Source organism: Crassostrea angulata, chromosome 1, assembly GCF_025612915.1.
Source record: "Crassostrea angulata isolate pt1a10 chromosome 1, ASM2561291v2, whole genome shotgun sequence".
Classification (NCBI taxonomy): domain Eukaryota; kingdom Metazoa; phylum Mollusca; class Bivalvia; order Ostreida; family Ostreidae; genus Magallana; species Magallana angulata.
In genome coordinates this window covers 28,980,970-29,005,810 of record NC_069111.1, presented here as the reverse complement: position 1 = coordinate 29,005,810, position 24,841 = coordinate 28,980,970, and the positions used below count along the sequence as shown (strand labels likewise).

At 33.2% G+C, this 24,841-nt stretch overlaps 1 protein-coding gene and 1 long non-coding RNA gene across 3 annotated transcripts; one reads left to right on the top strand and one right to left on the bottom strand.

Moving 5' to 3' along the window:
• Positions 1–4,069: 4,069 nt before the first annotated feature.
• On the bottom strand, positions 4,070–5,776 carry LOC128159417 (uncharacterized). The gene is made up of 2 exons (XR_008240142.1): positions 5,571–5,776; positions 4,070–4,476 (listed from the first exon to the last, which is right to left on the bottom strand). It is a non-coding gene; the product is annotated as an uncharacterized LOC128159417 (long non-coding RNA).
• Positions 5,777–10,413: 4,637 nt separating this feature from the next.
• Positions 10,414–24,840, top strand: LOC128181138 (uncharacterized). Of its 2 annotated transcripts, XM_052849420.1 has the most exons (28): positions 10,414–10,505; positions 10,742–10,973; positions 11,597–11,720; positions 12,136–12,246; positions 12,740–12,838; positions 13,380–13,514; positions 13,805–13,837; positions 14,354–14,448; positions 15,208–15,289; positions 15,417–15,506; positions 16,125–16,251; positions 16,430–16,509; positions 16,640–16,744; positions 16,828–16,954; positions 17,109–17,188; positions 17,422–17,664; positions 18,262–18,351; positions 19,289–19,399; positions 19,668–19,767; positions 20,056–20,176; positions 20,508–20,661; positions 20,818–20,976; positions 21,269–21,447; positions 21,705–21,785; positions 21,883–21,963; positions 22,119–22,312; positions 22,792–22,878; positions 23,024–24,840. In XM_052849420.1, exons 2-28 carry the CDS (start codon positions 10,801–10,803, stop codon positions 23,290–23,292), a joined length of 3,330 nt encoding a protein of 1,109 aa, XP_052705380.1. In that variant the 5' UTR covers positions 10,414–10,505; positions 10,742–10,800; the 3' UTR covers positions 23,293–24,840. The 2 variants fall into 2 exon arrangements, with proteins under 2 accessions (XP_052705380.1, XP_052705387.1); XM_052849427.1 differs by lacking the exon at positions 18,262–18,351.
• The last annotated feature ends 1 nt before the right edge of the window (position 24,841 follows it).

Genomic DNA, 24,841 nt, shown 5'->3' with positions numbered 1-24,841 from the left:
TACATTTGTTATTTATTGTAGATTAAGTTGTGTCCAAAGAATGACCTCCGTTGGTCAGAAAAAGGCTACAATGTAGAATAGAGTATAAAAATATTTAGGAAACATTTCAAAAGCTCATGATAATGATATACTAGTAATGTAGGCTTCAAACAGTGGAATAGATAACATTTCAGGTTTATACGGTTATCCTGAGCGGTTGGGGAGTTATGTTGGTAATTAGTTTTCCGCCTTCATGTCAAACCTTCACACACACACACACACATGAGATAAAATAGTAATTCAAATATTTAGTTCATCTATTTTAAACATATAATTATGATTTTAAATAGGGACTAAGATGATCCATACTGGTATGCCATTCAGATGTCAATTTAATTGATCGCATATCAATGAAACGTAACGAACGTTAAATTGATGAGATGCCCAGCATGTTTTAATATTTTTAATATTGTTTTCATTTAATATTAGAAATATGAGTTGTTTTATGGATATATGTTTTATGAAATTTCATTAACTATATTAGCGAAGCGCAAGGGTTGCTCAAGTGCAAAGCGGAAAATAAAAAAAAATACATTCCTTTGAATTTGGAGTAAAATGAATATTAATATATGGACAAAGTTTAATAAGATTAAATAATAACCTAAACAGAAATATTTTAAGCTTTGTTAATATATCAGTTAACCAGCATCATTTCAATAAAAAAATGCTTTCTTTGGTGATTCATTCGGGATATGAAGGTAGCGACATTGCAGGAAAAATACATAACCCGCGTTAGCGGGATATGTTATTTTTTTCTGCAGTGATCGCTACCTTCATAACCCGAATGAATCGTCAAAGAAAGCATTTTATTGTTTATATTAAATTTTTTTTTTTTTAGGTAATTGATAAATTGATTATGAAAAGTAAGTAAAATTTACTAAATTACTGTTAATGTACGTAAGTACGTTAGCTACAAGAAACAGCCAAATCGTCTCCTGTGAGACTTTGATTTTGACATCGTCATGATTATTTCGTGCAGTCCGTGATTTTTCCTAGGTCATTGTAGGTTTGGACCAATCGATAAACAGGGCGTGTCAATATCTGTCCTGTCATTTTCTTGTCAGTTTCAGCTGCTGTAGATTTCGACCAATCGATAAATGGGGCGTGTAGATTTCAGTCTGGCTGTTTCTATAGAGCTATGAATTAACTATAAGAAATAGAAGGAATAATACTTGTTGGATGTAAATATTGGTTAACAATATACGTTACAATCGGGTTGTCAGGCCTGCAAGTCTACTAAATGAAATATTATTGACCATCGCATGCATTGTATTGCATGCGCTGCCTTTTATAGACCCCTTCTTGATAACTGCGGTACTGCCCTATTGAAGGGCAAATTGATATATTAAAATAGTAAAAAAGTAAATTGACAAGTTTATCAAGTTAACGACTTAATTTTTTCCATTCAGCCCCGTTTCTGTGTCGGTTTACGTTTTAGAAACACCCAAATGAACCGAAGAGAAAACCAAGAAGGAGAGGTAAATCAGTCAGCCGGACCGTCGGTCCCTATATCTTTTTTCTTTCCCTTTTTAGCTCACCTGAACCGAAGGTTCAAGTGAGCTTTTCTGATCACCCGTTGTCCGTCGTCCGTCCGTCCGTCCGTCCGTCCGTCCGTCCGTCTGTCCGTCCGTCTGTAAACTTTTCACATTTTCAACTTCTTCTCAAAAACCACTGGGCCAAATTTAACCAAATTTGGTACAAAGCATCCTTATGGAAAGGGGGTTATAAATTGTTAAAATAAAGGGCACAGCCCTTTTCAAAAGGGAGATAATTGCGAAACAGTAAGTTTAGGGTGCATGTCTTTAAAAATCTTCTTCTCAAGAACCATGGCACCAGAAATGCCAATATTTACACAAAAGCTTGTATATATAGTGAAGATTCTAAATTGTAAAAATCGTGACCCTCGGACCAAAACTGGGGCCCCAGGCGGGGTTCAAAGTTTAACATAGAACAACATATGGAAAATGTTTAAAAAATGTTCTTCTCAAGAACCACTGCACCAGAAATGCCAATATTTACAAAAAAAACTTGTATATATAGTGAAGATTCTAAATTGTAAAAATCGTGACCCTCGGACCAAAACTGGGGCCCCAGGCGGAGTTCAAAGTTTAACATAGAAATACATAGGAAAATTTTTTTAAAATCTTCTTCTCAGGAACCACTGCACCAGAAATGCCAATATTTACAGAAAAGCTTGTATACATAGTGAAGATTCTAAATTGTAAAAATCGTGACCCTCGGACCAAAACTGGGGCCCCAGGCGGGGTTCAAAGTTTAACATAGAAATACATAGGAAAATGTTTTAAAAATCTTCTTGTCAAGAACCACTGCACCAGAAATGCCAATATTTACACAAAAGCTTGTATAATGAAGATTCTAAATTGTAGAAATCGTGACCCTCGGACCAAGACTGGGGCCCCAGGCGGGGTTCAAAGTTTAACATAGAACTACATATGAAAAATGTTTAAAAATTTTCTTCTCAAGAAAATGCCAATACATACACAAAAGGTTGTATACATAGTGAAGATTGTAAAAATCGTGACCCCCGAACAAAAAGTGGGGCCCCAGTAGGGGTTTAGATTTTAACATATGTAGGAAAATGTTTTAAAATTTTCTTCTCAAGAACTATAGTGCAACTGTTTGGGATATTACTATGCATACATGTACATCCTTAAATAATGTAGATTCAAAAAATTGCAACTCTCGGACAATTGATGGGCACCAAGAGGGGTTCAAAATTTAAACATTTTAAAAAACATAAAGGAAAAGTTTAAAAATTTTCTTCTCAAGAACTACAATGTTTTAGTTTGTGGAATTTCTATGCATGCATCCTTCGCTTATGTAGATTCCTAATTGGTAAAATCTTGACCCCCCGGACCAATACTGGGGCCCCAAGATGGGGTCAAAATTTATTAAAGAAATATAAAGGTAACATGTTAAAAAATCTTCTTCTCGAGAACTACAATGCTTCAATTTGTGAGATAACCATCATGCATACAACCTTGGATAATGAAGGTTCGACAGTTTTAAAATAGTGACCCCTGGACTAATACTAGAGACCCAAGATGGGTTTAAAGTTAAATGTAGAAGTACCGGTATATATGGAAAATGTTTAAAAATCTTCTTTTCGAGAACTACAATGCATCAATTTGTCAGATAACTACGTCAGCACCCTCAAATAGTGTAGATTCGAAATTATAAAAGCTGTGATCTCCATCTAATACTGGGGCCCCAAGAGGTGTTCAAAGTTTAGCATAGAAATATAGAGGGAAAATGTTGAAAAATCTTTTTCTAGGGAACTATAATGCTTCAGCTTGTGAGATAACTAGGCAAGCATCCTTAAATAATGTAGATTCCAAACAATTAAAACTTTAGCACTGGGCTAATACTGTGGCCCCAAGAGGGGTTCAAAGTTTAACATAGAAAGATATATTGAAAATGTTTTTAAAAAGTTTTTCTCGAGAACTATAATGCTACAGTTTGTGAGATTACTATGCAAGGATCCTCAAATTGTGTAAACTCTAATGTAGTGGAACCAAGAGTTATCTTTCTTGTGTTCTGTACAGTCTGAGAGTTATTCCTCTTGAAGTGGAACTCTGCTATGTTCAGTTTTTCAGGTTGTGTACGTGCGGTCCCACCGCAGTGCTTCACATTTTCATTCCTATGTTACTATTTATGTTGTTCAAGCCAACCATAAACCTCGGACCATAACTGGGACCCCAGAAAGGGGTTCAATGTTTAAAATAGAAAAAGCATATGCTACGAAATGTAATGTTACAAGGAACTGCTGTTCAGGTGAGCGATGTGGCCCATGGGCCTCTTGTTTCCTTTTTCTTTTCTTTTCTTTTCTTTTTTTTCTTTTTTTTTTTTTTGTCGACGCAACTTCTCTTTTAAAAACCGCTGCACGGAATGGACAAAGGGAAAACAAAATGAATCACTATTGACATAAATATTCAACTCTATAAACATAATAAATATAGAATAAATGAAATAAATAAAAAAAAAAAAACAAAAAAACAAATGAAAGCCGTTTTACAATATTTTGCTGCAATATATTTATTACTACCCTTAGTTAAATCAAAACAAAATAACTTCATCCAAAACGAAAGAGCATTTTCCTAATTTGCTCCTTACTAAATTTAGAGTATTTATCCTTGATATAATTATCGTATTTCTGCTGAAACAAGTTTGAAACTCTGGTAAACTTGTTGGGGGTCTTTCTGGTCTTGGAGAGAACTGTTGAGAGCACGCTAAGGTCGTTCCAGATGGACAAAACTTTGGTGCGCTTGACATCCGGAGAAATAGAATCGCTCACTTCTTCCATATTAACGATGTTAGAGATAAGCAGCGAATCGGGGGACTTCCGTGGCTCGAGAATACTGGAACATATTGCAATTGAAGAGGCTAGAAGAATTAGTAGCTGCATGTTGGTTGGACCTGAAACCAAGGGGGAAAAGCTTAGTCAAACTATAGATTATACTTGGTATAAATAATAATTGTCACAGTTGTATTATGTATTTATTTACTTCTTTTGTTTTTAAATTGTAGTTGTGAATTTATCCTTAAATAGATGAACAATGTACATTGTCTGCATGATAAATTCGTTTATTTTTTTCATTTACAATACCTATGATACTTAAAATCACAGGCGCCTGACGTTAGATACTTTTTCTCGTGATAAAAAATTGTTTGACTGAAATGTCAAACTTTCATTGGTTTAAACATGACACGTGAATGCCGGATATATCTCTATGTCAGTCTGTTGAGAACTTATATTCGGCAATATGGCCGACCCTTTGCCCACACACATCGACAATGCATAATATTTCACACAGAAACCGTGTTCCGTTATAGTTCTTAAAATATTTGGAGAAGCTTCTTTGAAATTACTTTTTTTTAGTAGATGCCTTCGAATTTACGTCACAATGTTATGTAAAATGGCAGCGTCGAGATTTGATTAAACCTCTGCAGAAGAAAGAGAAAAGCAACAAAATATTGCAAATAAGCAAGGGTGAAGACTTTGACTGTGTTAAATTTGACGAGATAAAAGGCCACTTTTACCTTGATTTTCGAAAGTCTAGATCATCGCTTTAATAGTCCCCAGGAAAAAAAAAAACCCCTATTATCAGGTTAATCAATCTCATGGACGGTTCGACTTCGCCTGAAATCGCCTCGCCGTCAATGAGATTAATCAACCCAATTTATTTCCGTAGTCTGTCGGTAACAAACCCAATATTAGTAATAATATAACCCCCTTTAATGATAAACGAATGCATTACTATAGTATTAGATAGGCGATTATTAAGAGAAAAATATATGATATGCCTCTGCTTGAAATGAAATTGTTTTTCTGTTATTCAAAAAGCTATAAATTATTAAAATATGAAAAAGAAATGTTTTCCCGACCCTATTTCGCTTTAAGATTCGCACCTATGTGGAATCCAACTGCACAACACCCAGTTACATGTATAATTAACTTTTAAAAAAATATTTTAATAACATTGATCATTGAAATAATAAGACCCACAAACCTATTGAGTTTTTTCCTTCCACTGTCTCTTATGTCCTTTGACGTTCAAAGAAACCAAAGTTTCATCTGATTTTTAATTCAGTTTCCCTTTTAAATCACCTGCAAGTGTTCTGTTGGGCTTCACTTACAGCAACAACTCCACCGGAGGGTGTGAATTTAATTGTCACCCTCTGAGAAATAATATACTTTTAACACAAATAGATTTTCGTGAACGGAGGAATAGGTTTTTTTGCACAACATTGGCGAAAAAAGACAGTCTTTAACCACTTAAAGGTGAATATGCCTACACCCTGGCTACTGTAGGCCGTAGAACTTCCATTTTACCAATACATGTATATAACTATTTACATAGTGTTAAGTATGTGGAAATATTCTTCAATCAATTTTCTTTCATCTGAGCTGAAAGATCATGCAGTTTTAACTTTTTTATAATCATATTTTGCTCGGCGTCCGTCGGCCGTCCGTCGTTTGGTCCGTCCGTCTGTAGGCATGTCTGTCTGTTTCCCTTTTCTGTTTGTACGAAAGAGGGAAAGGGAGCGGGGTTAGAGAGAACGCGCTATTCCTCATGATGCAATATATATATATATATATATATATATATATATATATATATATATATATATATATATATATATATATGTATCTTAAAGTTATAAATAAAAATGTGTCCTATGTATTTTGGGGGGCTGGGTGGTTTTGGAGGGCTTGATCACAGGGACATCTTATCCGCTCTGATCTCTATGATATATATATATACAGCCTATGTGTATTATTTATATATATGTAATAAAGACGTCGGAACCGGGGGGGGGGGGCTAGGGGGAGGCTTAGCTACCCCCCTCCCAAAACATTTTTTGCAAATTTAGACGTAAACAATAACGATAACTCTTTTTTTGCTTGTCAAGATTTTTCATAAGTTTAGCCCCCGACTTCCAATTTGCTTCCGACGCCACTGTATTATAGAGAGCAGAGCTGATAAGATGCCCTGTGGCTGGATGGTGTTTTTTTTTTTTAGACTAAATAAATCTCCTTACAGAAGACTTCTGTAAAAGATATTGTGTAACATTAAAATTTAAAGTTAAAATACATCTTCTTTACTTACAAATAATTTTTAGCTATAATTATCAAAAAAATAAAGTCGATCTGAAGGGCATTTTGTTGACAACCCATCCTCGCTATCGTATGCATGGGGTAGCGGACATTGTCAAAACAAAACAAAAACCCACCATACATTTAATTAAAAAAAAATCTCATTAGCGTGGTAGGTAAATTCCATTCATACGGTGAGGAAATGGGAAACTATTTGTCGGGAACAGTGTAGAGATTAGAAAAACTTGTCAAGTTTTTAGGGTTTAAGAATGTAACATAGTAATCTTGAAATAAATCTCCTGAGCATGTCTTACATTACATGCCACTTATTGCCTCGCATATATGAAATAACCACAGAAAAGTTGTGTCCATGACGTAACTGCATGACTGCGATTTGTTTTCAAACATTAGCTATATTTAAGTATCATTGATAAGATAGAATTACAATTTATATTGTTTGAGGAAAAAAACCAATTCGCCCACACGTATATCTAAATATGATCTCATGTTTTCAAAACCCAGGCGTGGATCCAGAAAATTTCTCAGTGAAGGTCTACGAGGGATAAGTGTGTTTGCCAGATCTAGAGTGTTCAATGTGTATTTTTGATAACTTTACTATATGCAGATCCGCGTACCTTTAACTTAATTCATATTTATCTATTGGCTTATACAATTAATGTCCAATAAATTTTACTTACAGGAAGATCATTCGTATATATATATCCATATGTACTACAGTAACTAAAAATTCACTACTGTACGATGTATATACATACATGTATAATACTTTTAAATTATAGTATCTCACCTACATGTATTTTATTTATATCTAACCTTTTATTTTGATTTCATCAATTCATGCTAAAATTGCTTAAAGTTTGTCACAAATGTATTACCAGTTGATTGTGAAAAGCACCCACTCTCAATCTGTTTATCAAAAGCATATCCATGCAATACTGGAAATAATGAAAGATTCTAGAGAATATTTTTTGGCAAACAACGTGTAGTATCAGACAAAGTGGACCATAATTATCTAATACTAAATCGTGATTAATATTGGGGACATATTGCATACACACCCAACTGTTCGCGTGGAAAACATTAAATAACCTTTTCTTTATTTGTAAAAAAAAAATGTATCTGTGATAGATATTAATTAAAGTTCATATATACATGTATCATTCCGTTCATATGAACTATTACGTTCTGGCGTTTGTGTTTACTTTGATTGAGGGTAGTGAAAGTCTACCATAATCTAAGGACTGCTAAATATATGCAGTTACAGCTGTTTAAAAATTAATATCATATTAAAATAAATAACTCAGTAAACTGCTTACGATGAATAATTACTGTAAACGTTTACGTTCAGTTTACAGCTTACTGTTACTGCTTATGTTTACAGCTTACCTTTACCTGCTTACGGTCACTGTTTACAGCGTACTGTTTACTGTAGCTGTTTACAACCTAATATTATGTCCAACTTTTTTTTAAAATATAAAATCATAAATACATCCTTTTAATAGTAATTTAAAGCGAGGTGTACTGTTCAGCTACAATATAGATTTTTACTTCCATTTAGGTATGGTATTAGAACCATTTTAACAAGACCTTGGACTTTCAGCAGGGCGTAGCTAACTATTCTTTGCGTCAACACAAGTTAAAAATGACGCGCTTTCAATCGAAATATACACCGATTGCGTAGTCTTGGCTCAAAAGCCAGACAAATCTGGTTGATTTGAAAGAGCCATGGCTGATTGGCTAGCAATGACGTAGACAGGACTACGCGACATTGCTGTTTGACACAGCTACCTAAAAAGGCTAAGCTCTTGTTGAAATAGTTCTAAATTTCAGATTCCAACTATTAAATTGACATAACATTGGTTGTTTGAAAATTGCTATTCCTAGACTATACAGCGAACTACGTAGTTCTTGTTCTAAGCATTTAATAGGCGCTAACTCCAAAAAAGTTTTTACGTAATGTTTTGATTGACCTTTGTCCAATCAGATCGTAGTAGGCGGAGTTGAGACTAAGAATCATTTTAACTAGAGCTTGGACTTTGGGTAGTTGTGTAAATCAGCAATGTGACGTAGGTAGCTGTCTATGTCATTGCTAGCCACTCAGCTTTTGCTTTTTAAAATCAACAGGAAGTGTCTGGCTTAATTTTGAGCCAAGACTACGCAATCAGTGCATATTTCACTTGAAACCGCGTTATTTTTAACTTGTTTTGTCAGAACCATTTTAACAAGACCTTGGACTTTCGGTTGGACGTAGCTATATCTATTTCTTGCGTCAAAACAAGTTAAAATGACGCGGTTTCAAGCGAAATATACACCGATTGCGTAGTCTTAGCTCAAAAGCCAGACAAATCTGGTTGATTTCAAAGAGCCATGGCTGAATGGCCAGCAATGAAATAGACAGGCCTTCGTCACATTGCTGTTTGACACAACTATCCAAGCTCTTGTTAAAATGGTTCTAATAAACAGAGGTACTAGTATGTCGTCATAGAAATGTACACACCGACACAACTATAGATTATCGTTTATTAAACCACACTTTTTATTATTCTGTATTATTTACTGGTCTGCCGCGTTTGCGTAACGGTGCATGGGGTTTCTGCCAGTCATCTTCAGTGTCCGCATCATATTCTACATTAATTGTCTTAATGAAGTTCGATTTTACTGGGTTATCAAAAAGGACTCAAAATTTTTACCATTTGGCAACCTCACTGGTTGAACATTTTCCTCGACAAAGGAAAATATGGATCCTAGTCCTCGGGACTGGAATTCAGTCTTGATGGAATATTTGTCGCATTAAAGAATGCACGGACAATGTCTCGATGAGCGATGGGGTCAGCCTATAAAAAAGAAGGACAGGATCTATATATATGTATGTATAGTTCTGAATCTTGAAAAATATAGGCATGTACTAGTACCCATATGCACGAAAATTGAATTCCCAGAATAATGTCATGTTGTAAATTTTGAATTTACCAAATCCCCCTCTCCTTTCCCTCTCTATATATAACGATCCGCACATGATTTTAATAATTTAATAATTTCACCAAATGTCTCTTTAACATGTTTAAAGGTTTCATTAGAAATTATAAATAAAGAAATTAACCGATTTAATAATGTCTTTATTGTATATCTATATAATGTGTAATATATTATATTACACCCCCCCCCCCAAAAAAAAAACAACAACCCCAAAACCGAATGTGAAATCATTTTGTGTGTTCACGCGCGCGTGTGGACTTGGGTGGAAGACAAAATAGTAAGCAGTAATCTGTTCAATTGGTATGTACATGCATGTACCTGACGGACGGTTAACGTACATCAGGGATGTATATATTTCATATCAAATATGAACTATATGGGAACAAAGTGATGAATAGATGTCTCATCAAAGAAGATTCAATTTATTTTATTTCACTATATTTAGAGTTTTACGTCCAGGATTCATTATGCAGTGTTACGTCCATGACTGAATTTCCCCACCCTTCAAGTTTCTTCATTTGGTGCAGATAAAAAAGATAAAGAAAAAAATATTGCAAAAAGGAGAAAGAATTTAAAATTCCATCGCTTGTTAGTTTATTTTCAATAGAATATTCCTTTATATTTATTTTAAAAAGTTAACGAGATACAAGTGAAGATTTTTAGTAGTACGCGAAACTTTATTTTAATCGGGTTCGTGTGTCACTAACGTTTCCGAATCTCTCTAGACTTTTCAAAAAATATAACTAGTGCTCGGTTCCGAGTAGTTAAATCATTAGAAACATCAAGGTTGTTTACAAATGGCGGAAATAAAAGATTATCGGAAATCTAAATAATGGTGGACGATTAATGCGTAAGTTACACACAGAAATATTTACTCTTCGAGTAATATACCCAGCAGAAGCTTCTGTCCATATATGCAACTCAATATTCATGCCAATAATACCAATCTCTAAAATAAATGGGCGATTTTAAACATTTCAACGTTTCGAAAAATCGTTTAACCCTTATTAACCGTTATTTAACCGTTATTTAAATCACTCATTTGATTCCCTTTTTTGCAATAGTGATTATCTTTAATTTTTTCAGATTCCATGGAGAAAATAATGTAGCACCAGACCTCCTCCTTTACTATAAGTTGCTCCAACATGTCACTGAGGACAAGAATAAAGGGTTTTACGGCCTGGGTCAATCTGCGGCTCATGCCCTACGACCATTTATTAAACAATGTGCTCATGGATCTTCTCTCTGGAACACACATGAAGTACCTGGTGGAAAGCATCACAGGCTATGACATCAAACGACTTGAAAGCATGGACGAGTAAGAAACTTGTATTATTTAATAAAACACTGTTTTGTGGGTTTTTTTGGGGTATAAAAATGGTAGAATATACGTTTTTATGTTATAGCCTAGGAGGTTTTTAACTGTACAATGAACTGTTTTCCAAACAACATGCACATTAATTTGTTTTTTTAAATCTATGTTTTGCTTTTTTTGTCATTTTCATAAATCACAAAATATTTAACAAGCAGAAATGATATAAGTTAATGTGTAACTATTGTGGAAAAATTACTTTTGTGTAGGAAATACAATACAGATTAAGTCGCTTCTCTTTTAAATAAAAGCATCATGCAACAAAAAATCCCAAATGTACTGCACTCTATAAATCTTTTCCTTCATTTGTGTCTATTTATGCATTTGGTAGGGATCGTGAAGATTATAATCTATTTCAATAATTTCAGATTTTACATTTGTTTGACTTTTTTTATTAAACATCCAGTAATTCGTTAACAATTAAGTTATCAGGTAATGGAAGTTAGACTAGGAGTGTTTTTACTCTGACTTGCATTATTAATTACTTTAGTAAGGCCCCTCTCACACATGTGATGCCGCAAAATTTATGTAACATTTTGTTTATGAGCAAATTATTATTATTATTTTAGCCTATCTCAGCAACAGAAGCAGACTAGGGTGGACTGGATTGTTGATGAACTAAAAAAATCTTCAGTATTACCTGCAGATGTATCTGTAGACACACGGATGTTTGCCATGAGAAGTGCTGACCAGGTCTGAATTTAATTTCTGTTATTTACTTACTTGGTATATATATTGGAAGTTTACATAATTGCACTCGATCTTAACCAGAAAAAAAATTCGGAAGTCATCCTGATAATAGATTATAAACTTGATGATGATACTTATTAGCTTACAAAATGAAAAATAAAATGCTTTTTGTATGTACATGTATGTCATTCTGGTATATAGTATACCTTTGTACATTGATGTTAGACAGTATTAGGGAACATGAGTAGCAAACATTTTCACCCAAGTAATATACATTCATGTATTAAATGTAATGGAGAATGGATAAAAACCCCCACAATTCACTTTTTTATCAGTTTGTGTTCCATTGTGAGAAAATATAGTACATGTATATAGTAGAAAAAAAAATAATTAGAGGAACATTTGATTGTGTCACCAGGTGTTTGACCTACTGTGGAGACTGATCTGTCATGACATTTGGTTTGTGTGGGAGAGGGCTGAATACCTCCAGCAGTTAGACGAAGACGTTCTATGTCAGGTCCCATTCAAGGTATGTAACTCTCATGTAGGCTATACTACACCAATTATTTAAGTATATTGCAACACAACAAAACTTGCCTTATCCCATTGATGTACTAAAAGTTGATTTAGCATATCTGTGGGATAAGACAACTTTTAAAACGTAAACAAATAAGTGTTCTATGGTAATATCATATGTTTAGAACCTCCATGGAACATAAAATGAATGAAAGGCATTAAAAAATTCAGAGTATAAAAATTATAATAAAAGATGACCATTAAACTTATTGAAAGGAGTTAAAAAATCCAGACTCTGGACCAGAGTATAAAAATACTGAATGGGATTCAAATTCCCTACATTGTTTACCATATAAACAGGAGCTGCATCCTTGACCGAAGTGTTTATGGTAAAAGCAACAGTTTGAAAGCTTAATATACATGTATATATATATTTTATGTTGCTAGCTGGTGGCAAATCAGTGTGATACATATTTTGATACAGAGCAAATGCATTGATCTTGCAGTGGACCCCAGAGCCTCCTCCTGCCAAGAAAAAGAAGAAGCAGCAGAAAAAGTCCTTACTGTCTGGGTTCGGAGCAGCGGGGGCTCAGGAGGAACATGATGTGAGTTATTGTTCCTGACTCAAGCTTAGACAAGCTCACTTTTGATCCCCGTCTCATTTTTCAGTCATATATTTATTTAAATTTGTAAAAGTGAGACTTAGATCAAATGTGAGATCATCCATTATGTTTGATGGCTCGTGAGCCTTGTGATACATCTACATCACTTGTTATGTAGTCTGAAAGCACAGCAAGTATTTTCAGAATTTATCTGAAAGTACATGTATGTGAACATTCTAGACCATTCTTACTGACTGCAGTAGCATATGATGTGAACTTGTGAATGCATGATGTCAGATGTTGCAAAAGCAGTCAAAATAGGAATAAAAGTTATAACATATGAAGAGAAGTAATAAATCTATTATTTTCAGAAACATCAATAAAATGCTATTGACGGATGAACCAAGTCTTGTTCATGAATCATGATGGTGCATGGAATAGTTTGGCTAAGAATTTAGAGATGGGTCAATTATTATCACTACATGTTTTTATAAGCTTAATCATATGAGATACAAATAAATTTTTTATCCGTCTTTGTCTCTAGGAGGATGACTTTGCAGACTGGATTAAATGGCCCAATGCTGACTATGTCAAAAACTTCAAAAAGAAGAAGAGAGAATTTGGGGATTATCCTAGCCCTGATGACTGTATTTTGGAAATGGTGAACTATCAACTCAAGGTCTGTACAATGTTCTAAATAAATGTAGTGTTCCTAAGAAGTTCCATTGAGAAATTGGTTACCAACCGCCTCTACTGAAGAAATTTGAGGCATACTATTTGTTGACGTGAAATTAAAAAGATTTGTGCATTATGAAATTGAAATAAAAATTTACAAGGTTTCTATCTGAACTGACTATAGAAAGCTAAACAATCTTACTTTATTGAAAGTACTTGTACTAAATACTGAAGTAAATTGTCATAAACTTTGAGAAGTTTTATACGTTTTTTTTATTATTTTGTAAATTCCAGACTGTAAAAGATGGGAAGAACCTTTCCTGTTATGTGAGTTTGCCTTTTATGTACAAATTTCAATATAGTTTAAATCATATTCTGGATGCAACAATTTAAAAAACTATGAAGATAGCTAAAAGTTCTAAAATGAATTTGGTTTTTAAACTTGAACATTATTATTTTTTGTGTTTTGAATTTGCAGGTTAAGTTTATGCTTGAAATTATGACAAGGAATTTAAATGAAAACATATGAATTACTAAGTCTATAGAATTAAACAATAATCTACCTTCAAAAAGTATTAAGAGAATGAAAATAAAATAGAGGTGTGTTTGTGTTTTAGCATTTCCTTAGATAGTTCCCTTAATCCTGTAGACAAATGCAAAGATATATAGTATATGCACCAATTAAGCAATAAGCCACCAAGTTAGTTTTAAAATTAAAATCATATAATATTATGAATGGTAGAATTTGAGTTATTGACAACCCAACTAAATCTATAAAGCACCAGACGATACAGTGTGCCCAGAGACTAAAGGTCGGGTTTGACTGGTTGTTGACTTTTTCAGTCCATAGATGACCTAGTAGATAGCCGAGTCCTGTGTGCTCTAGTCAACTCCTTCGTCCCTAACACGTTTACCTCTGACCTGCTTCTGAATGATCGGTGAGTTTGACGTACTAGTGCCAGACGTAGTGTTAATCAGTCAACATATGATGTACATCTATCTAAAGTCATCTCTTTTATTTTGTAATTTCTATTCCGGTAGGTTCATTTCTATCTGTCTGTTTGTCTGTCTCTCTCTTAGGATTAATGCAAAACAAAATACATATAATCAATTTGCATCACCTAAGTACCTTATCTTTGCATTTATGGTACATGTAGGTTAATATTTTAGCTCTCTCTCTCTCTCTCTCTCTCTCTCTCTCTCTCTAACATTTATTACAGTCTGATGCACAATGCAAACATTTTAACTAGAATTTATTTTGAATTTTTTAGTATAGATATAAGAATTATAAAAAATATATCATGAAAGCACACCAGTATTTGTGCAATTATTCAGGAATGAAGCCTCTTTGGTCACATGTAAAGAGATACTATAGGGATATATTTATTTACAGTCTTAGCTGAATTAATCACATATTTTCACATATATATATTATTATGAACTAATTTTGGAAGAGATGAGTTTACTTAGTAGTTTGCTAGTTTTAGTAGATGTGTGATTGTTATTAAATAAAACTAGATTGCTATGACAAAACGAATTTCTTGACAAAGTTTGAATAAAATTTGTGTGAAGTCGCTAGAAGTACAGATGGTCAAGTATATGTACATGTATCCATATGTACACATTTATCCATGTCTAATTTTTCTCTGTGAAATAAATGTAGTTATTAAGATCCGTAAGAATGAATTACTCTTCAGATGGACAATCAACTTGGCCCTGAAGACTGCAGAGAACATGTTTTATGCTGATACTCCATTTGATTCAGAGGATTTAGTTGAGGTAATTGATATTTTATACACACCTTTTTAGAAATTATCTGTTCAAATCTCTTGGCCTTATCAGTATGTAAAATGTAATTTTTAAATGTTAATTGAAATTTACCTAAATTTCATTTTGAACCTTGCAGGCTGATGCTATGGCAGTGTGTTCATATTTCTGTTTTTTCTTCATGATGGCTTACAAATTCCGCCAATGCAGAGCAGTTGTCAACAGATTTGTAAGTTGTATCACATATTCTATGTTTGCCAAAACTGTTGTTAAAGCAGCTGTGAAAATGCTTGGGATTTAGAGTCCATAGATTTATACTGTGTGGGTTTCTGGAAATGAAATATTTGCTATTTGCCATCGTCAGGAACTCAATGTCACTATCTTGGTAGGAGAAAAAAGGTAGATCATGGCTTTCTGACTTTGGCTGCTTACATGCAATGCCATATTTTATTAAACTTTCAATGATACATATATACTGTATTACAATTAACAATTGCTATGGTAATTTTTGAGGATCTTTATTCTATATTATTTATTTAGGGAGTCTATGCATTTACTGTATACAGGTTTATTTACGTCCCTTGTTATTTTCGCCCTTCATCACTTGCATACAGTTTTGCCCCGTCTTGAATTTGCCCAGACAAAGTTGTGTTTAAGAAGAGACAATATGAGCATTGTAATTCGTCCGTTCTCAAATACGCTCGCTGACATCGAGGGCGAAAGGAGCGAAAATAAAAGGGGGCAAATATTTCTCTGTATACAGTAAAACAAAGACCCCACTGATAAAAATTGAGATAATTATGATTAAGTAAGGTATGAGAATCTCTTAAAAATCTCTTAATTGTAGGAATTCATTGCAATGCTGATTCGAGAGGCCCAACATGAAATTGATAAGTTTGCGCCAATTGTTGCCAACATGCAAGAGCTTCAGAGGAGAAAAGAACTGAAAAATGAGATTGAAATGCACAGACAAGGTAAAAAAAAACCCGATTTTTTTGTGTGTAAATTGCAGAAACATTTTGTCAAAGTATATGGAATTATATTTTTTCTATGCGTGATAAAATATGATAATGTTATTGATTATATAAATTAAGGAAAATGGGAAGTAAATATAAATACGATAATGCTACTTATAAATGTTATCCTGAATAGCCCAAGAGAAGATCAAGAAGAAATTTGATGTTGATTATTGTAAAAGATGGATGCAGCATATTGAAAATTGCAAGAGTGAGGTATATGTACATACACGTAGTTATCATGCACATATATATTGCACAATTCTCTTATTTTTTCTTATGTCTGTTATAAAAGAGGTACGTAGATGTGGTTATTGAAGTTTTAAAACAAATTGCTCCCGTTTAGGTTCGACGCGCGATTCGTGACAAGATGAGAAGCCGTTTTGATGTAATCACCATTCCACGGAACGTCACTGTCAATGACTTCTGTCTGGCTTTTGTCATTAACTTGGTAAGAAACTTTTTAAACCAAAATTTCCAGACTAAAATATATATTTGCATGTAGCAAATGTATTGTGGATTTTTCCATAATAGAGCCTAACAAATGGATCAGGATTTTATGAAGCAACATCGAAAGAACTTTGGACAGAAGGAAGGAAAATTGTCATCAAACACAAAGACACAGAGGAATATTTTGATGATTTTAGTGGGGTCTCTAAAGGTAGGTGGAAGGAGGCATTCATGTAGGCATAATTTATTTTGTAGCCCTTTTTTAAGAATGTATTTCCTATCCTGGAATAATGATCTTTTAATACATGATTCTTGTCATGGTAAATGTTGAAATGTAACAAAGAGTGTCTCCTGCTTTGTTGCAGGTCCAGGAGTGCGGGAAATGCTACGATTACCGGAGGCAGGATTACTGGAAATTATGCCTGGAGACCATCCTGATTACGAGGTAAAAAGCTTAACTTTGTTATCATTGTTAACATTATCGGTCCAGTATATAGAATCTAATAAAAGGTACGGTAATAAGAGTATAGATATAAAGGTCTTCCTCTCTCTTTCAATATAATTATTTTTCCATCAAATTGTTTAGACTAGATAGAATTTTTTTTTAATTTTACAAACAATCAATACAATGTATTTTCATAAAGGTGCCAATTCTTCACCAACACTTTCATTTTCCAGATATATATGGAAGCGCCGAGTCGTAACAAGCAGCTGAAGGCCGGGGCCAAGTTCCTGTACCAAGTGTTCCCAGGGAACACAGGGTCATGGCAACGACTGTTCATCAAGTCAGCTCGAGACAACGAGTTTGAGACTGTGGAGAAAATGATTGTGTTCTTTCAGAGTCATCCTCAGTTCATCAATGCAAAGGAGCCAAAATCTGGAAACACTGCTCTACATTGGGCCTGCAGAAATGGACACTTTGTAAGTTTGCAAGATGCTTTTATAAAGTAATAACCGTAATTTGATTTTTTTTAACTTAAGATTCAAATAAAGTTTTAATTTTTAACTCTTGTTTTTTTAATTTATTTTCTCTTTTTGAATCTGTGATTGTGTTGTTTAACGTTTGTTCCTTTTAATTAATATGATATTGTTGAGGAATTATGATAAGAGAAAACATTACAATAATTATAGATTTAAAATGAAAATTATTTTTTTCAGTAGAAAATTTGACTTTTTAAAGTTAGAAGTATTTTGAATTCCAAATTCAGATGTAAATACAATTTAATGTACAAAATAGAAAATCACCCATAAAACATTTAAAAATTAATATTCACATCTTTCTTTAATAGTGAATTCAGTCACCTGCATTATACATGCATAAACACCAGCACTGTATTTGGTCTTTGGAGATAATTAGTTTGTGCGTTATCTATAGTTATTTTTGTTCAAGAGAACTAAAAGTCTGCACATTTAGTGCAACTATAACATAACGTATAAAATTAAATAAAAAAATTGAAAAATTTATTATGATTTAAAATTATTTGGTATTCTGAATTTTTTGATTCACCTTTATGTCAGAGCTGGATGAATCACAATCGTTGGCTGCTATCAGCCAAAGATTCATTGGGATACACCGCTCTCCACTGGGCCTGCAAAAATGGCCATTTTGTAAGGAAGACTTGTAGGGTGGCTGGTATATTCACCACATGATAAAATTTGATGTTGAATTTAGCAGCTATACATGTAGATATGGTATACATGTATTTTGGTATTTTAAATGTTTTACTGTAGCCAAGCAGAAAAAGATCAAATGGCATGGATTGTAGAGATTTATTGAGAAATGCAAAAGCGGCTAGTGGTTTCTGTTTTGTTTTGTGTTTTTAGCTTTTTGGTACAGATCGAATCAAGTGGTTTTTGTTATAAAAAAATTAGTGTAAGGTTATTAATAAAGCTATATGTTAAATGTATATATATTTTAGTGCAAAAATTGAATTAAATTACTTTATAGTATCAGTTTGAGTCTTAGATTAGAGCTATACATGTATTAATTCCTCATTATGGTATTAACTTAATTAATGTACTGTGGAATCATTAGATTTCGTGGTGGCTCAATTTTCGTGGAATTCGTTGGTACCTCTTATCCACGAATTAACATCCTCCACGAATTAATAAATTAAGGCAATATAAAGTCATATTTCCTTTTGTATACGAGAATACAAGAAATTACGTCCCCACGAACCTGTAAAATTTAAGCAATCCACGAAAACTGGCCCCAACGAATTTTAATGATTCCACAGTAATCATAAATTACATGTAGCACTTTAAAAGCAAAGCCTCTGTACTGCGTGTTTTTGTTCATATATATATTGTTTGTTGTGAAAGGTGCTTAGAAAAATGATTGACACAAAATTTAGTATGTTTACAGTTATTAAATTAATACTCTTCATATGATATTTCTTAAATAAATGTCCATTGTAGTATACTTACAGTATTTTAAAAATAAACATTGTCTCAGATTAAGAGAAGAAATTAAAAAAATCTGATGTTTATCCTTTCGGCAATGATAATTAACTACTACAAAGTCTTGTCTGTATCCTTCATACAGGAAGTTGCAAGACTGTTAATGGAGAATGGAGCCAACATTGACAGCAAAAATATCCTTAAAAACACCCCACTGAATTCTGGGATAGAGGGACTGCAGCGGAAAATCTGTCACGTGGGTTGCTTTTATTTATATGTGTCACTCCAATTTGTATATTTAAATTGCCAATATTGATGTTTTAACTAAACTGATTGTGCAGGATTCTTCAAGTTCAGTGTATCTAATAGGTTAATGCATTGTATATAGAAAAACATCATAACTCTAATGTACATGTATGTGCTGTTCTCATAATTATAGTCTGATTGAATAGATTTAATGAAATGTATGTAGAAATTAAATATACTTTTTTATGTACATGAATGTACTGTTCTTGTAATTGTAGTACCTGATAGAGTGGGGATGTGATGTCCATTGCAAAAACGTCAAGAACCTCACACCATTTGAAACAGTGAAAAATGATGATTTCAAGAGATATCTCGTTGGTATATACAAAAACTTAATGCATCAAATAGCAGTGTAATGTGGAATCATCATATTCCATGAAATAATTATATCTACATCTTAAGTCTTACAATCTGCATGCTGGTTAAGTCTACATGCATAAAATAATGCCACATCTAATAGAAAATATAATAGTAAACCTGTACATGTGTATGAGAAAAAGCTTCATACCGGTATGATGTTCAACATCCACACTGTAATTCATAAATCTCATTGATTGATTTGTTTTGGTCATTTCAAGAACTGAATGGAATCTGGTCCTATTTCAGAGCTGTACGAGTATTACTCTGTGATTGTTCCAAAGATTATGAGTGGGGACATGAAACTAATGGACCGGGTCATCAAGGATCACTCTACTGGGGTCAAGGAACTTTGCTGTCTCAGAAGCAGGTCAGTCTACATTAATGCCAGTTATCATAAAATACAGTGTTAGAGTTCATTATAGAATGATTATTAGTGCATCTAAGAATGTCTGCCTTATTAAGCAGATTCTTTATGGAATCTTTTAATGAAATTCTTATTTACTAATGAATATTCCTTACTTTATACCATCTTCCCCTAAAAAAGTCCCACATCCCAGAAAAAAGAAAACAACCAAAAACCCCTAACAATACCAAATCTAAAAAATTTTAAAAGATTTTTGTATTATTTTGAAGCATTCTGCCAAGTTTTTATAGTTTTAAAACAATATGGTTTAAGGGTTCTTAATTTGATTATCTAGGTGTATAAATGGGAGCACTCTGCTCCATACAGCAGCCTACTATGGACATAAGGATGCCATTAGGGAACTTCTGCGACTAAGAGTAGAAATCAATGTACGCGATTACAAGGGGGCTACACCACTCCACAGAGGGAAAAGCACAGACATAATGGAGGTTTGTTTCAAAGCAAAATATTAACTAAAATATTGTACTTTTTTAACAACAAGCTTCATAATGAGACTTCATAAACATTTTTTAAAATCATCATTTAAATTGAGTTCCTGTATAAGCAAAATTAGAAACATTTTCAATGGTTTGATCTCTGTGCAGATGTTACTAGATGCTGGAGCCATGGTTGATGCTGAAGACGTGGAAGGAAACACTCCCCTTCATGTCAAGTGCTATGGTGAAAGCAACAAGCCATCTGATCTAACTAGCATAGAGCTTCTTCTGAACAAAAATGCCAGTCTCAGTAAAAGAAACACTAGGGTAAGCATGTAATTGAAATTGTATTGGTTGAATCTCTGGCCAGGGTGATTTGGTGCCGTGACCAGGATCAAAGATCTATTATAATTACTGAGAGAATTCACATGCAACCATTTGTTTATTATGTCAATTTTCCTTTTAAAGAAATGATTAATTTTAAAGAAACAGACAGAGTAATGTACCTATAAATCAATTGAACTCATATACATTTTCATATAAACAACATCAATAATGAACAATATTTTATGATTATTGATATTACATAGTCTCAATACCTGCATTTACTTGTATTCAGGGACTTTTGCCTATTCACTGCTGTGCAATGCAAGGTCGTATCGATGTGATGAGAATGATGATGAGATATGACCATGATGGTTTTATGGCTAAAGCCATTGCTGGAGAAGAAACCAACAAACCTCCCCCGAGCCTGCTCAACCTGGCCATAGCTAACGACTTCACCGAGTGTGCTCAGTGGTGAGAGATTGTAGAGTTTAATGTGTTCTGCTGATATATTTTTGCATTGGGATTGAACATCAAAGTTTGTTTCTTGTTCAAGCGTTTTTAGAATGCATTGTTTAAATCTTAATTTTAGCAGTTTCTTTTTCAGTTTGTAACTACCTAAAAAAAATGAGCATTTGTAAAATGACCATACAAAGACTTGTTTTTAAAAGCATTTACTATATTCAAAGTACAGTAGTTTCAACAGATTGATTCTTGATTTTTTATTGTAGGCTCTTGGCAAATGGATTCTTTTTCAAGGAGAAAGAACAAGATATCTTGATGAGGAGAATTCTAACAGAACAAATTACACTGTATGCATAACTGTTGCAAAATTTTAACTGATAACATAACTGTAAATAGATGATTTTAATGAAGATATTGTGATTGATAGACTTTTCTTTTTTGAAGTAAAGACAGCCAAGATGCAGTTAAATTCCTGTTGGACAATGGAGCAGATGCAAATCCCAAATATCACCCTGGAAACAACTCGTAAGTGTCTCTTAACAACTTTTTTCATAAATTATTTTAAAATTGCAATATGCGACTTTGAACAGCTTGAAATTCAATATTCTCTGAAAAAAATATTTAAATTGTTGGAAACTATAAATCAATAAAGAAATACCCTGTACCCTTTTGTTTTGTAGTTCCCTGCATTATGCAGCAAGTCTGAGTGGGGAGGCTGACATATTGGAACTTTTACTGAGATATGATGCCAATGTAGATGCTTTGAATGATGATGGGGAGACACCATTGTTCTTTGCCACCAAGTCCAACAACAAGTTTGCAGCTTCCACTCTTATTGACAGAAAGGCAAACTACAGGCACAAAAATAACATGGGTAGGTGATACTGAGACCATTGATGAGGAGCAAACCGACAGAATATAGCGTTTTTATACATATACCTGTCCAAAGTTTTGAGACAAAAACATGTTTTGTATGTAATTGTGATTTGCATCTTTCATTCTCATTAGAAACCCTCAAAGTTATTTTCCAACCATGCAATATACATTAAATTTACAAGTAGATTGTTACAATACTATTACAGCTCATTTATCAGAAGAAAAGATGTTCCGTTACTTTTCAAATTTTTTTGACACGAATGCAATTTTTTTCTTTATTGTACTATAATTTGGCATAACAGATAACCAAAGCATTGACATTAATACTGCTAGTTTTCTATATCAACAAACCCTAATACTCAATCTCCTACACAATTTGTTATTATTGTTAAAAACAATTTTATTCCATATCTTGTGTTATTTTTTATGACAAATATTTAAGAGCAAATATTAATAAATATATTTTGACTTGTACAGGTCAAACAGCTTTTGATTACATCATAGATTATGATGAGTGGATAGAGTGTGGATATTTTGATGATGAAATCAAAGCCAGACTGAAAGGTAAGTGAAACCAAAGAGCCCCCCCCCCCCCTCTCTTACACACCCAAATTAACAGCTTAAAAAAGTTTTCCATCTTCAAACTACATTTCATGTGAAATGTTTGCCTGCATTTCGTTCTTTATTGAAAATATTTCATTTTTTACAGCATACAATCTGAAGCACTCTAGAGACCTTGTGAGGGCGATTTCCAAAAAAGTGAAGACGATTCCGTTCCACCCGCTCAGGCCGAGATATCCGTCAACCCTGACCAGCTCCCCCCATTCTACCTCCCCCCACCCACTGACCCCCACCATAATGCCGTCCTCCTCCCACTTCTCTGCTGGAACCTTCGATCGCGTCAGCGGAATTCTCCCGGCAATAAACCGTCGAACATCAGTGGCTGTGGGATATCTGATTGATAGGCAGAGCCTATAAACTTACATTGGAATATTTTATATGTTATGCAGGAAATCTGTTATTATTGGAATTATACACTGATGATTTATTATTGTTGTTTTGTTATATGAACAACTGTTAACTGCACATGTTTTTGATGAACGATTTTCACATTGTTTATTAGCTAGATTTCATAAGTATACCTTACCGTTTGTGATACATTTTTTATTTGCAATTTTTTAAAAAATTATTTGAGCACAAATGTTTTTAATTGAGAGTACCGGTAGATTTGCATCATCTACTATCTGTTATCTTTCTTCAACCAATTGCATTGAATTTAATTCTCCCATCTCCATTTAATATCATCTAAGCTAACTGCATGTGTTTCTGTCTAATACCATTTGTTGTGAAAAAGTTTTACTGTTACAAATTATTGCTCAATGCAAACATTCCATGTTTTTGTCTTGACCAATACTATACTAATGGTCGATACTATACATGTACACATATACATGTATATCTAGTAGGGGATACATTTACAGTTATATATCTCATTCATGAGTTTTAAGTTCATTGCATGAATTTATTTGGTCTTGCCACAGACAGCCATACATTAAGTTCCTATGTATCGATCAGTATATATACACATTTCATTGGGTATTGGCACTGTATGTGGAAAATGTATATAATGTCATTAAATGCTCCACTGATATTAGAGACTTTACAGTATTGATGGTTTTTAAAACAAAATGCTATTCTTAACACCGTTTATATTGCAGGTCCTTACTCTGTGTTTGTAAAGCTGAATCTTGCTTATCATTTAGCAATTTGTGAGCTATTTTTCCTTCTTTTTTCAACTTTCATGTCAGATATGATTTTTACGTGGTTTTTTGTCTACACCCTAAAGTTTTCGCAAGCCAGATTAAAATCAGTTGATTGTAATTTAAGGTTTGTTTTTTAAAGTATGTGCAAATCAAGATTTATAAGAGTATAATATGCTATTGAGGATTTAGCTGTATATAGCAAACAATTTTAATTACTATACAGAGTCAAGACTTGACCAGGTTATCTTGAAATTGTTAAGCACTTTAAAAAAAATTGTTTTTCTTTTTTTTTTTAAATGTTTACCCCATAAGCCAAAATCAATTGAGAATTTCCAGAAGTATTACTTAATTTGTGCCTTTATATATTTTATTTACCCATGTCTGAAGGACAAACTCTTTGTAGGGATTACTTCTCTTTTTTTAAACACAAGGTTGTGAAATTCTATTGTGTTCATTCTTGGAATGTATTTGAATTCTAGTGCTAAGGTACAGGGTTTTGTTGATTATTTTAAATTTAATGGATATACAGTGTTTTTTTCTTTAAATTGTCCATTATTTGGTCAAAATGTGTATAAAAAAGGGTACAACTGACAGTGATGATTTAATACATATATTAAAATAATATTAAAATATTCATAAATAGTGGTACATCTTTGAGAAAAAAAATCCAATTTATTGGTAATATATTTTAAGTAAACAATGCATAATTTGTCATGTTCTTAAAAGGTACAGAAAAAATAAAAGATATTGAGAAGTGTTCCAAT

Bases quoted from the DNA above. Each gene is read 5' to 3' on its own strand.
- LOC128181138 (XM_052849420.1), top strand. From the start codon at position 10,801: ATGTCACTGAGGACAAGAATAAAGGGTTTTACGGCCTGGGTCAATCTG. The intron at 14,449-15,207 runs GTGAGTTTGACG...ATTACTCTTCAG, and splicing joins GACCTGCTTCTGAATGATCG to ATGGACAATCAACTTGGCCC. The intron at 19,768-20,055 runs GTATATACAAAA...GTCCTATTTCAG, and splicing joins TTTCAAGAGATATCTCGTTG to AGCTGTACGAGTATTACTCT.